We start from the raw sequence: 13,729 nt of genomic DNA on the forward strand, positions 1-13,729 counted from the left end.
TGGTAGAGGGGGTACCGAATAGTTTCGATAGGACTAATTGTTCAGATCTAAAAGTGAAGCCCGCAAAACAACATGTATAATAAATAATAAATAAATATATCTTCTTTCATTATAACTTATAGACAAATCAGTGAATGTAACAAGAACGGTAACAAATACATAATATACAAACGAATACATACATACATAATACACAATACAGGGTGTAAAATAAAATTTAGATTAAAATTATATTTAATTATAAATTATTACCTGATCGTTACCAGTTCTTCTTAAGGCATTTGCAGTCCATTCGTTGAAATCGACTCCTGAAACGGTGCCATTAATGTCTAAAATCGGAACCAAAACGGTTTCAAATACGTGACCGGGCGTGTAAATAATTTGATCAGAATCTAGAGTAATGACATTTTGCAAGTTATATTTGGAATTGATTTGTGCTGAAATTTCTAAACTGTCGCGAACATGTACATATTCGAAGGATGTGACAGCTTCTATTACTTGCTCATAATCACTCGTCACCTAGAATATAATTTTCAATAAATATTATAATCATCAATATATAAAATGAGGACCAAAAATAGTAGATATGATGCTTTAGAAAAATTAAAATGAACAAAAAAAATTAATCAAATCGTTATTTATAACGAAAATTGAAGTAATTATTACATCTTACATACAGCTACAAATAATAGTGATATCCTACCTTTAGTGTATTGGATACTTCATCTAATAGATTTATTCTATTCAAGGAACCTTCTATTTCGCAATTTTCTTGAATGAGTACGTTATCAAAATTAACATGGTAAGGAATAATTTGATCAGTGTTTAAGGTAAAACAGTAGAGATCATGGCCATTCAAGGTGCGAGCAGTCCAACCTTGTTCAGGCGAATTGATATCCAGGAATACTTTGTTACCTAAGGCAAAAAAATCATATCGATCAATTTGGTTAAACCAATGTTATTTAGTAAATGCAAAAATATAGATTTTTAATTTAAAGAGATATAAGCGATGCATTCGCCTCAGTTGCTTGTTTCTGTATAAAAAATCGAGTCATTTGACTATTTTTTAAAAGAGATTTGTTGTTTTATTTTGCATATAGCTTTGTGGGAGTTGTAATGATTATGATAATATATTTAATTAGAAACTCCCAACATAATAAAAAAATATAAATTTATTAACTATAAAAATATTTTCGATATCAAAAATATACATGACATGTCCGATTATTTTTTTACAAAACAAAACCAGCCTGCTTGATATCGCCACACACTCCCTGCCCAGTGTTGATCTCACAGTTTAAAAAAAAAAAAATACAGGGAAACACGTTATAAAAATGTGGTGGGAAAGCAGATTATAGCAGACCAGTGTTGTAATACTGGTCAATTACAAATTTCCATGTTTCGTCAGCAGATCCACCGTATGTGGTGATTTGACCTGCCATCAACTCCATATTCTGCATAATGTTCTCGATCTAATGGGTATTAGTTATATCAGAATAACTTAATGTTTAGAATGCATAATTTATGGGTACAGTTTCCATTTCTGCAAGCGTTGCATTCGTATCTGATGAGTTCCGATCAGAGAAAGAAGTTGGCTCTTTATCCAAATCAGGATCATTGGTTTCTTTGACATAAGAGTCCAGAATTGTGGAATCCAATAAATTATGTCAAATTTTGTTTTGATTCGTCGTTGTCACCGATAATGGGAGGTAGCATTATAAGACGATTTGTTGAGTTAACAGAGAAAGAGAGGTTGAATTGCATTCCAATGAAAAGTTCAGGCTCCAAATTATTTTTTCTGTCAGCAATAAACACTGAGGTCTGGGTATACCAAATGAGTAACCTCGGAAGTCTGATCCAGATAGTAAGTGCGTTAACTATGATGGATTGGACTGGACATACCTTATAGGTCGTCACTGAAGACCAGTGATTATGGTGCTGCGTCAAAATCAATTTTTCTTAAATCTTCGAAAAATAAAACTCCTTTATCTTCATCTCCATCGTCGTGAGTCACCAATGTGGGAGTTGTAATGATTATGATAATATATTTAATTAGAAACTCCCAACATAATAAAAAAATATAAATTTATTAACTATAAAAATATTTTCGATATCAAAAATATACATGACATGTCCGATTGTTTTTTTACAAAACAAAACCAGCCTGCTTGATATCGCCACAGCTTTATTCAATTATTCAATTAAAAAATAAAAGACAATATATAAAATGTATACAACATAATGGTGGATTTGTACATAAGTCTACCCCACTTAAGTTGCATAATTAATATATAATGAGATCAAATATTACAAAGTTTGAATATGAACAACCTAAATTCATTCTATACCATAATTTTTGGTTAGTGCGCTCTTGAATAGGCAGTGTTACATGCAAAATATTTGTTTTATTATATTTAAAGAAGGTAAATATAAAAGATTAATCTGGTAAGCTGGGTAATCGGACACAGACAGGTTATTGGACCAACCGGAGATTGATAACATTTTATTAATAATTCAAACAAGTCTTTAAGGACCGATTCTACCGCATAACAGAAAAATGTTAAGGACCGATGCTACTGCATAACAGAAAAATGTTATGGCAAGACCATGCTATGAAGAACTTTTCATACAGAATATTGACAGAGCCATCAGGTCAGTGTGCAGTCAGACGTATTTCTTATATTTTCACATAGAAAACCTAACCTAAAAACCGCACAAATTTCAAAAAAACGATCTTAGATAAACAGGGTATTTCTGACACTGCTTCATAACATACGAGTGACGTTGCAGTTTATGTGTAAAACTGCCTCAATACACAGGAAATACATGCATAATGTATGGAAGTCGGAGCGAGAATTTTTCAATATTTTATGTTAAATTATTATATATGAGTATTTATTCTATCATCTTCCTGATGGATGTATGCCCCAAGAGTAATGCATTCATTCCTGTAGGATGGATTACTTTCAATTAACGAAGTAGTTAATAGTGGATAAAAATAATTTAGTCAATTAGTACATAGCCAGGTTATTTTTTTATCAAGGTGCCTACTACCCTCCATATTGCATTTTGTATAATTTATATCAGGAAAAATTAATATCGGTGGTGCACAATATTGACATTCATACAAAGTTGAACAATACCATAAACGTTTCCAATGTTAAATTAAATTTAATATAATATTTTTTAAATAAATTGCTTACCTGAAATACTTGCTCCATCTTTTATACTTATTCGATTCTCTTTCCAAAATTCTGTATTACAACCGGACAGTGTTCGAGTGGTAATATCGCGTTCGATTTTTAAATCGCCTGCGAAAACCACATCTTTTTCAAAGACCACAGGACAAGTTATTTTGATTCTCTATCAATAAAAACCAAGTCCTCAACAAAATTATTTAAATTTATTGAATTTATCGTACCCGTTCTCAAAGCATTTTCGAAAAATACATCATTCTCGAAATTTAAAGGATGTTCAATAGGTGCAGTGTTATCGGTTGTTAGAATCAATCTTGGCAGAAAATTATGCAAAATTTACTCCGTTAACGTTGTCTAATAGCAAGGAATCTATGAATGTAAGATTTTGGAATACTGCATCGCCATGAATAACATGAAAAGTATCTTCATAGGAATACCGATTTTTCAATTCTTCTATGGATACACCGTTAAAATATTCGGTACATTCTGCATTATCCATGACAACATCTCCATGAATAATAAATTCAGTCTCGATACTTTGTTCGTTATTTTTAGTCAAAATATTTTCTATCCTTATATTATTAATTTTGTTTACTATAACGGAGTCAGTTACCAAATCTGAAGTGAATGTTTAGTTGCATGTATACTTATATCATCACTAGCCGTTACGAGGTCTTTAGCAAAAGCGTTAAAATCGTATCCATTCACTAATCCTTTCACTATAACTTCAGGAGCATCAAATCCGTCCATAAAATGCAAGTTGCTGTAAACCAAATTTTCTTCATTCAACCAAATAGCATTATCAACGATATCTTTGAAGTTGTATCCATTAATATTGTCCGTTGTAATTTCTCCATCAACAATCAGCTCATAAATTTCAGAATAATCTAAATTCAATGTTTGAGTAACATTACGTCTTTTGCGTAAATAAATTTCCGGAGGAATCACGTTTATGTTCGAGCTGGTAGCATTATTCGCGTTTACAAAATCCACATGATAATCAGCTGTTATATATTGAGGTTTTGTTAGACTTAAACACTTTTCTTGAGTTGACTTCAAATTTTGTCCACATAAACTTTTGCTTTCAACTAATAAATTATCCACATATAAAGTTTCTACGATCAGTTTATCAAACTCAGCATCAGAATTTATATAGACCGGTTGATCTATGGTAATAAGATCATCTACTGGTTTTTCCAGTAAATTATTTATATTAATATTTTCAAAATGTACTTTACCGTTAAATGTAATATCAGAAGATATATACTGGTCTCCTTGTAATTTTACAGTACTAATAAATAAATCTGTCAAATTTACCTGGTCAACAAAACCAGTTAAGGTTAAATCTTGAAAACTGATATCTCCATGTAAATTTTGAACTGTCAGGATTTGCTCAGTGTTTTTAGTCAATATGTCGACAGTATCTATTCCGTTGATACGATTTGATGTTAACTCGAGATTATCTCTAATATTCAATGTGTTCTCAAAATACTTATATCCGTGAATGATGGCTTCATCTTCGTAATTGTAAACGACGTCGTTTAAGATACTAGCCAAATTGGTGTCATTGATATTTTGAACATATATAGGACCCTGTACTGCAAGTTGTTTAAATATCACATTTGAATGTATTATGTTAGTATCCTTCAGAGTGGGATTTGCTGTAAAGTTGTCCAAATATTTTCCAGTGAGCGATCCACCAACCTAAGAAAATAATTATGATTAATATTATAGGTTTTGTTTTTATTATTTAGTGATTTATTATGAATATTATGAAAACTGTATGCCTTGGATCAAGATAATATAGGACTAGTGAAAGGTTTATCTAGTTTGCTAATAATACTCAAAATCTCGAATTACTAAGAAAATCAAATTTATAAGAAGTCACCAACTAAATAGAAATAACTAATTAAAAATTATTTACTGAGATATTGATTTGATTTCATAATACTTCATCAATACGAACTACTTGTCTACTTACATGTAATCCTTCGGTCACTTTCAAATTTTCAAAAGTGATTAAACCTTTTATATTTTGCTCTCCTTGCAAAGTGATAACATCTTCAGTATTTACACCATTTACTAAACCTGGGCAATCTAAGTTTTTAATATTTAGCTGCTTGAACACTTTTTGGCCAGTAATGAAATGAGATTCCGGATTAAATCCAGAAATGTCAATCTCAGGATTCGTCGAATTGTAGTTGTACTTGGACCTCGAACCTCTTTCAGCAAAAATACCTAGTTTTACAGAATCCATATAATTGTCTTGTGCATTCGGTACTATTACGAATGGTCTTGGAGGAATTTGGACATTGATAAAGTCATCGTTATTCTCGTTAGATTTACCAAGTAGCACAAAATCCGATGGAAAAGATAAATCGTTTATGATTGGCATATGTAAAAGGCACGGTTCTGAACAGATGATATCCTGAAAGTGAAAATTTAGTACACGCTAAACTTTGAAATTATATACTGTCTAGTATAATTGACTACAAATTAGAATATAACCGAAGAACATCTCGGAACACTTTGCTATCAATTAGAATACTATTTTACTAGATACAGATATTTTGAAATTAATAATAATATTAGATGCATAATAATGATTATTATTATACTTACTCCAATTACAACCATTTTATTGTTCAAGCTTCTTGGAGAATTTTTCCACACAACTTTGGATATAAACTTCTTCCAACTCATTCCATTAATACTCTCAATTACTGTATCACCCAAAACTCGAATTTCTTTGACATCATTAATATCTCGTTGTTGTCTAGCGTTAGTAGCATCAGAAAGTTCATTTTCATCAATGATAAAACCATTAAGTTTCCTAACTTTGAAATCAGTTAATACATCAATTGCATCTAAAGATAAGCGATTTATTTTGTGATCGGCTCTAAGTAAATTGCCAAATTTGATTTCATTGATAGTGCCGCCGCTTTTTACATACACATGATCAAACTGAATTTCATTGAAAAAATTCAAGTTTCCTTGGACTATCGTCTCGGGCGATTTATATAAAATATTAGAAACAGGGTAGTTGTTTATAAAGTCAACAAACAAGTTATCAACATACACTTTATCAAACTGAGTATTTCCATTGTATTGAATAGTTTGCTTATCGTATATTAGCCTGTGAAACAAATCATTAAATGATTCTCCATTGATGTCACCAACACACAAAGATTCCGCCTTCCATCCACCTTCAATTCTCAACTCGCCATTGATTGTTAAATTTTGTGCCAACTGAACTTTTAAATCTTTTTTCTTAACACCATCTTTCATTAGAAATGGCATGTCCAAAACAGATGCAAGAATTCTGTCCGATTCTTCAACTAAAGTAGGTATATGTATGTTTGTGTCTTCTTTCGTGAATTTGATATTAGCCATACCCAAGAATCCATCTACCCATTGCATTTCATTGTTTTCCTCTCTATATACAGGTGTTTCTATTTCCCTCACAAACCACTCAGTTTTCACCAATGCATCTCCATAGTTATTTAGAGAGTTTTCTAAGGCAGTTTTCGCTTCAATTATTATTTGTGATTGGTGTTTGAAATTATCTTCTAATGTATTTCTAATTTTGTACAGATGATTTAATTCTTCCCGCCTTGGGTCAATGGTTTGCACCAATCTTGTATTAATTTCATAAACTTCTGAATGCATTGATGATCTTGGAGTTATAATATGCAATCGTCTTCCGTGATTTATTGCAACGGATCCAATGAGTCCAGTTTCTGTTTCTATGTCTAACAAACATTGGTATCCATAACTGAAAAAAAGTTAACATAGGATTAATAAAAATAAATTTAACAAAAATATTAACACTGGAACGGTATTGTGCTTTTCAGCGCGGTGATGGAATCTATATGCTTCCTAGTCGTGTGCCCTTATTAATGCATTTTAGAACTTAACAAGTGATTTGTTTCTGTTTTTTGTCATTGTATACTTTGGGATATTATCAAAGGTTATTTCAGGAAATATAAAACTTTGGTTTAATAATAGTCTTTTTATTTTTACAAAATTTCTAAGTACCATCACCATTCATTCTTGTCTAAATGTACGCCTCGGAGGCGTGCAGATACCGTTCTAGGGTCAAGAGTAAACTAACTATTTGGTAAATTTAAACAAAAAATAATAGCTAATCATAATAAAAAAGACTATACATGTTTTTTTACCTTATATGACCATGATCATCGCAGACCTCATGTGAATGGGTTACAAAACCATTTTCAGTCCAAATCAATGCTTCTACATGCACTGAAGAATGCGAATCGTGATCAATTTCATGTTGTACCAGAACTATTAGATCGTCTCTATAGTTTTTAACGTGAATAGGTAAATAAAATTGAACGTTGTCAAAAGTAGAATCTAAAATAGCTTCAATGTGTATTCCAGAGATGTCTACTCGGTATAGTGCATGATCCAGGCCTCCTACGCCTAAGAAACTTTTTGTGGCCGACGCTAAAATGACGATAAAATAAATGTAATCTTAAAATATCATTGATGATTTCAAAACAAAAATTAATTGTTGGGATTTAATTCATCGTCAACTGATGTAACATTGTCGTTAATGCACCATATTTCAGATTTATCATATGTTGCTTCAAGCTTCAAGTCATAAAATCAATCTTGGATTAAAATTAAACTTTAGGTTCAAACATTTTACAGAATTGTTCTTATTTTATAAATTATCACATTTTCATCTGTCTTACTAATATTCATGACAACTAAATATAATAATAAACAAATATTGTTAATATTTGTTCATTTAACTTACCTGAAAGCGCTGACAAAATTCACTCCTGAGCTTTCTATGTTTTGATATGGCAAAAATCTTCCATCAACAAATTTATAAATGATGACAATATTGTTTTGTTCCTGTGCAATTAATTATAGTTTTATTAAAAATAGTAGTTAAAGAATATGCATGTTACTTCATTTAGAAAATCTATAAATTATAAGACCTTTACAATTTAGGGATTTTAAACCTTTTATAATTACATGATTATAAGTAAGATGTCCAATATTTATCCAAAAATCGTTTAAGAATTTTTAAATTAGGAATCCTTATCCTTTTTTTATATTAGGAATCCTTATTAAATTAGCCGTAGTATTTATGGTAAATTTTGAATAATTAATTTTTTTTTAATTTTTAGATATTTATGTATATTTTTATTTTCAACTTCGAATTTAAAAGAAAATCTCAAATTTTAAGGCTCCCAAAAAATAAAATCAAACATGTATTACATGTAACACATCTCGATTTATTTTCATTTCATTCACTTTGGTTCTTGTAAAAACGGTTATTATGATTTTTTTTAATGTATAATGTTATTGGCCTCAATTATATCACTATTATTACCTGTGGAATAGCTAAATATATTAAATCTGCCACGAAATTAAAAGCTGCAACATTAGCTTCACATTCCAGAAATATGCGTTGTCTCAGCCAAAATTGTTTACGATCAATTGAAAATTCGTAAAGATGTGCCGTAAATTCACCATTACCAAAATCTTCCAAAGTAAACAAATGATCCGTTTTTTGAATCTGTATAAATTTCATAAATCTTATAGTAGAATGCAATAGCCATTGCCATATCTCCACCAACTGCTCTCCAGGCGAAATTTTATACCACAAGATTTGATTATCTAAAGAAACAAGTGCAACTGATTGCACGGAAGATTCAAATCTCAATCGAAAGATGTCAAATGAACTGGGATTTTCTCGAATTGGTATCGAATGCAACATTTTATACTCTATATAACCATTTGTAAGACGAGTTCTTAATAAGATCACTTCCGATGCACTAATCCCAACTAAATAGTTTTGATGCCACAAACTGATACTTTTCCAGGAGTGAACGCCATCTCCTAAAGCAACATCGGCAATACCAGTGATATTGATTATTTCAAGTTCTGTAAAAAAATGTTTCACTTTTGTAATTACGCCAAATACCTTTCAAGAAAAATTGTTGATTTAATAATGTGACTAATTGTTTTAATTTAAAATTTTGGTTAGCAAAGTTATATCAAAAATAAATTTAAAACTAATGGTAGAAAAAATAACAATACCTTCACGATTAGTTCGAGACACATCGGCCTCTGGGTACGACGACTTCCATATTAACCTTTGAGCAATATCATCCAAACTTGCATGAATATCACTGCGTAATTCACTAATCTCCTGATTATCATCAATTATTCGATCTGATCTGTCATTAGAAGTGTGCAGTACATAGGGCTTATCACTACTTCGTAAATTATGATTTTCCATTGAAGGATTAGATTCAGAAACGTATTGAGTTGTTAAATCCTGTTCATTTGGCTGTTCATCTTTATAATCTTTCTCAGTTGCAATCTTAGTGTTTATCAAATTATTTTCAATTGGTTTTGCAATATCACTGTCTGCTGGTTGCCCTTTAACCACTTGCTGAGGGCTTGTATGGTAATCGTCTACAACTGTCATAGCTTTAATTCCAAGAATTTGATTTTTGGTGTCAAAATTATCATCGTCTTTAATCATATTATCAATCGGTATAATGTTTGATGCAGAACCATTAGAATTGAATGCAGAATTAAAAAATTGACCGATACCCATGTTATCAGTGTAGTCTTCATCATCCAAATATACATGGGCAGTTGGTTTGTCAGGGTAAGTTTTGTTGTAAACCACATTGTTTTGCCTGAATTCATTATCGTTATCAGAACTTGTTGAAGAATTAGTCATATGTTTATTAGCCTTCAAAGATTTGACGTCACCGACTATGATGTTCGAATTATTTTGCAACAGCTGATCAATTTCCGATTCGTATTGAGCAGTGCTTTTATTCCCTCGGTTTTCATAAAAGTCATCAATGGTTACATTATTTACAGATAAAAAGGCTTGGGCTTTACTTTTGATGCCAGTCTCTAAATTGGAATTGTTCTCCCTAATTAACGTTGGTGCTTCAGAACTGTCTTTTGCAATCACTTCAGAATTATAACTCATCGACTTTTCTACAGTACCTTCTGATATCACAGGATCACCACCAAAGTTATTAGCTTCAAAATTCCTATTGTTTTCATTTAAGTTTATATTTTGAGTATTGTCATCATTATTCTTTGCATTGCTGACCACATATTTTGATTCTTTAAAAACATCTTTATCCTCAGCCACTTCAAGCAATGGTTTTAATTCCGCATCAGAATTTTCAAATGGTGATATGGATTGCATTGCTTTATATCGGTAATATCGATCCAAATCTGTTGTTTCTGGAATAACATCTTTCAATGAAACAGGGTTTATATAACTCTCTTTTGGTTTATCACTAAAACCTGGCTCATTGTTAACACCAATTGTATTTACATCATCATTTTGAACGGAGGTCTAAAAATATAAAAACATGTAAAATATGCGAAATTATAATAAGTTATTTATAAACTGTATAATATTATTTAGTTTATCATTAAAATACTACATCATGGAGAACAGCATAATTTATTATTTTAATAAACAAATTGTCTATTTGTAATGGAAAAAACCATAACCATACGATAAAGTCGATGTAAGAAGTAGTTTCAGAAACATTCATTAATTTATGAATACGAAAAATTATACGATATGGTGACTAATGTTAATATGCGAATATTATTTAAGCTTAAATATTATTAGGTTTTTAGCATTGCATTCTAAAAAATAAAATTTAACCGATTTAACCAATAACCGAAACTATATATAACACTGCCACAATTCGCAACTACAAGCAAGACTAGAACCCGGTGAATAAAATAACAAATTAGGTGTAAGTGGCATTTTGCCTTAAAGCCAAAAAATATGCACTTTTAATAAATTTGCAGTAAACGAGCTTCAAAAAGTTTTACTTCAATAAAATATACATTGTGTTTTGTATTGCTTGTGGGGTATCGGTTAAAAGGTCTCGACGTGTAGAAAACGGTTTTCACAAAAAAGGCCATATTGTAATAAAATCGTAAATATTTTATTGCAGAAACATATTAGAATGCGAGATTTTTTTCAAATATATGTGATTTGTTAAAATAAAATTAACTATGATTGTCCACAAAATGTACCATTTTTACGAATTTGTAGCAAAGTAGTCTAAAGAAGCTTAATAATAATAAAATCATAAATAAACGCAAATATAGTGCGTTTACATTTTGCTCAAATACTGCAATAATTTTATAATAATATAATATAACAAACACAAGTACTTTCTGTAACTTCATTTATATCATAAAATTAAAATAATAATAATAAATATAGATAAAAGACGTAATAAATAATTATATAAAAATAATAGTGAAATATTATTTTTATATAATTTTTTATTACGTATTTTATCTTATATTATTCATATAATATAATACTACATTTATTATTATGATTTAAATAAACATAAAAGTAAATTTCACATAAAAGTAAATTAAGTTATTAAATTTATTAAACTTGATATTTATATCATCTTATATTATTGATGATATTCACATTATATTATTTTAAATATAACAATACTAATCTTCCTTGATTTGGTTGAGCAGTATGGTAAAATAGTGAGAATAATAATTATTAAAATATAGCAAATGTATGCTGACTACTCGTGGATAGGATGAAAATTTCACATTTTTCTTAAAAACTATTTAACATGAAAGGTCAATATATGTACAACTGATTGTAAGAAAATATTATATCAATGGTATATTGGCGAGGTAGTATTTAAAAACCACTTTTTTATCGAAGTACGCTAGATCATTGGAATTCAACTTATATAAATTATATACCCTTTGTGAAGTTTTTGATAATTTGTATGATTTGACGTATTTCAATGCTCGATCCTATAGTACGATTTAATGTTATATATAAAATGGCACCATCCAAACGAACTGATTTCAAGTCTTTACAACACCACACATAATATAAGATTAAAAAGAATACAATTAATAGATCTAACACATTAATCAATAATAAGTTGTTCTACAATATTATTTAAAATAGGTGTGTGTATGTATGTGTATATGTGTCTGTGTAATGTACTTTGTTTATGATTGTATGTATATTTGAGTTTCTTTTTTTTTCTTTATTATACGAAAATTAAAATATAATTTAGTACACTAATAAAAGGTTTAATCACTGGGTTTTCCTTTTAAAATTTAATATGTTATTTGTCGAACTAATTACTCAATGTCTTTCTATTTAGACAGATTGTAATTTATAAGAAAATAAATAAATAATATATATATATATATATATATATATATAATGGCATTCAACTCACCTTGTGCAATTCGGCCGCATTGCAAGAACACAATAATAAACACAATGTAAATAAAATATTTCCAGCAGTCCCTAACATTTCGAAGTTCTGCACGATCAGAATAAATCTTCCTAAAACATTTTCTTCCTGAACGGAAGGCCACTACTACAGTCTACAAATATGAGGATTCATAATAAAATTATGCCTCGCAAAAATTATGTAACATCAAAATCAGTTGCAACAACCTTAAATAGAAAGATTAAAATGAAGACATATATCGATAACATATCGAGTATTGAGTTGATTTATATCAACTCAAATTCTTCAATATCTAAAAATTAATATATTAATTTTGAGTGATTTTTTCTGTTCTTATTAATGAACGTCATATTTTAGCCTTGTTTAAGTAATATTTTGTGCTTTGGCTTTTGGCTAAAACCATTGTCAGAACAAAATGTTCTATTGAGTAATTAAACATATTTTTCTTTCCTCACATTTTAGTACATAGAAATCCTTTATTACTTTCGGATAAAACATTTTTATTATTTATATATTTTTTCAAAATAATCTGTTATTAACTTCCCGTGGAGTTATCGCAAAAAAATCGAAAATGTAAATGTTTTTATATCTTCAAAGGTTTCTGAACATTTTGGCATACCTTAAAAAAATGTATGTGTGTGTATGTGTGTGTGTACGGATACAAACTTTCGTCGACGATTTTGGGAACACGAGTCAACTGATTATTTGTAGTGACGAAATAAAGAACTGATGAAGTTTTTGGGAAGACAGGTCTAGCGTTGTCGGAGATCCAATAAAACAAGTGAAAAAACGCCATTGGCGAACAAAAATGATCATTAGACATATACACATCAAATTATCACATATTTTATAGATATTTTAATAATAATAACAAATTTTATTCACTTTTCTACGGGTTCCGTACCAATGTTTATCCGTTATACTGCGACGCGGCGCCCACGCGCTTCCATATGTCGTTTCTACGCAGCTAACATATCGCGATTGCTTTGAAAAAAAGTTCAAAATTTTTTAAGAATAAAAAAGAACTAAATTTTCAAAAAGATCAATTTTATTCAAAATTTTTAACAATCTCAAAAATCGAGTTTTTCAGAGTTCTAAAAGAAAATTGAATGATTTTTAAAAAATATAATTTTTGGTAAAGAAAGTTTCATTCAGCAATTAGTTGATTTTCAAAAGTCAGCCCTTGGACAAATGTTTTTCGAATAATTCAATTCGGTTGATCTATGCGAACCGAAATCG

At 29.7% G+C, this 13,729-nt stretch overlaps 2 protein-coding genes across 2 annotated transcripts in view; one reads left to right on the forward strand and one right to left on the reverse strand.

Annotated features, from left to right (window-relative positions):
- Positions 1-13,729, forward strand: part of LOC113385900 (putative uncharacterized protein DDB_G0279653) — a 92,272-nt gene that overhangs the window by 13,407 nt on the left and 65,136 nt on the right. The window lies entirely within an intron of this gene.
- On the reverse strand, positions 7,387-12,603 carry LOC113385104 (putative uncharacterized protein DDB_G0282133). The gene is made up of 5 exons (XM_026622912.1): positions 12,473-12,603; positions 9,276-10,569; positions 8,566-9,119; positions 7,981-8,081; positions 7,387-7,664 (listed from the first exon to the last, which is right to left on the reverse strand). The coding sequence occupies exons 1-5, from the start codon at positions 12,548-12,550 to the stop codon at positions 7,583-7,585; spliced, it is 2,109 nt and encodes a 702-aa protein (XP_026478697.1). The 5' UTR covers positions 12,551-12,603; the 3' UTR covers positions 7,387-7,582.

This window comes from Ctenocephalides felis, unplaced genomic scaffold (assembly GCF_003426905.1).
Source record: "Ctenocephalides felis isolate EL2017-DRISC unplaced genomic scaffold, ASM342690v1 CF-g0.4_SCAFFOLD_03571, whole genome shotgun sequence".
In the NCBI taxonomy this organism is placed as follows: Eukaryota; Metazoa; Arthropoda; class Insecta; order Siphonaptera; family Pulicidae; genus Ctenocephalides; species Ctenocephalides felis.

Coding starts and splice junctions, on each gene's coding strand:
- LOC113385104 (XM_026622912.1), bottom strand. CDS start 12,550: ATGTTAGGGACTGCTGGAAATATTTTATTTACATTGTGTTTATTATTG. Junction 9,120..9,275: donor GTCTCGAACTAATCGTGAAG/GTATTGTTATTT, acceptor ATTTTTTTACAG/AACTTGAAATAATCAATATC. Junction 8,082..8,565: donor TATATTTAGCTATTCCACAG/GTAATAATAGTG, acceptor TTAATTGCACAG/GAACAAAACAATATTGTCAT.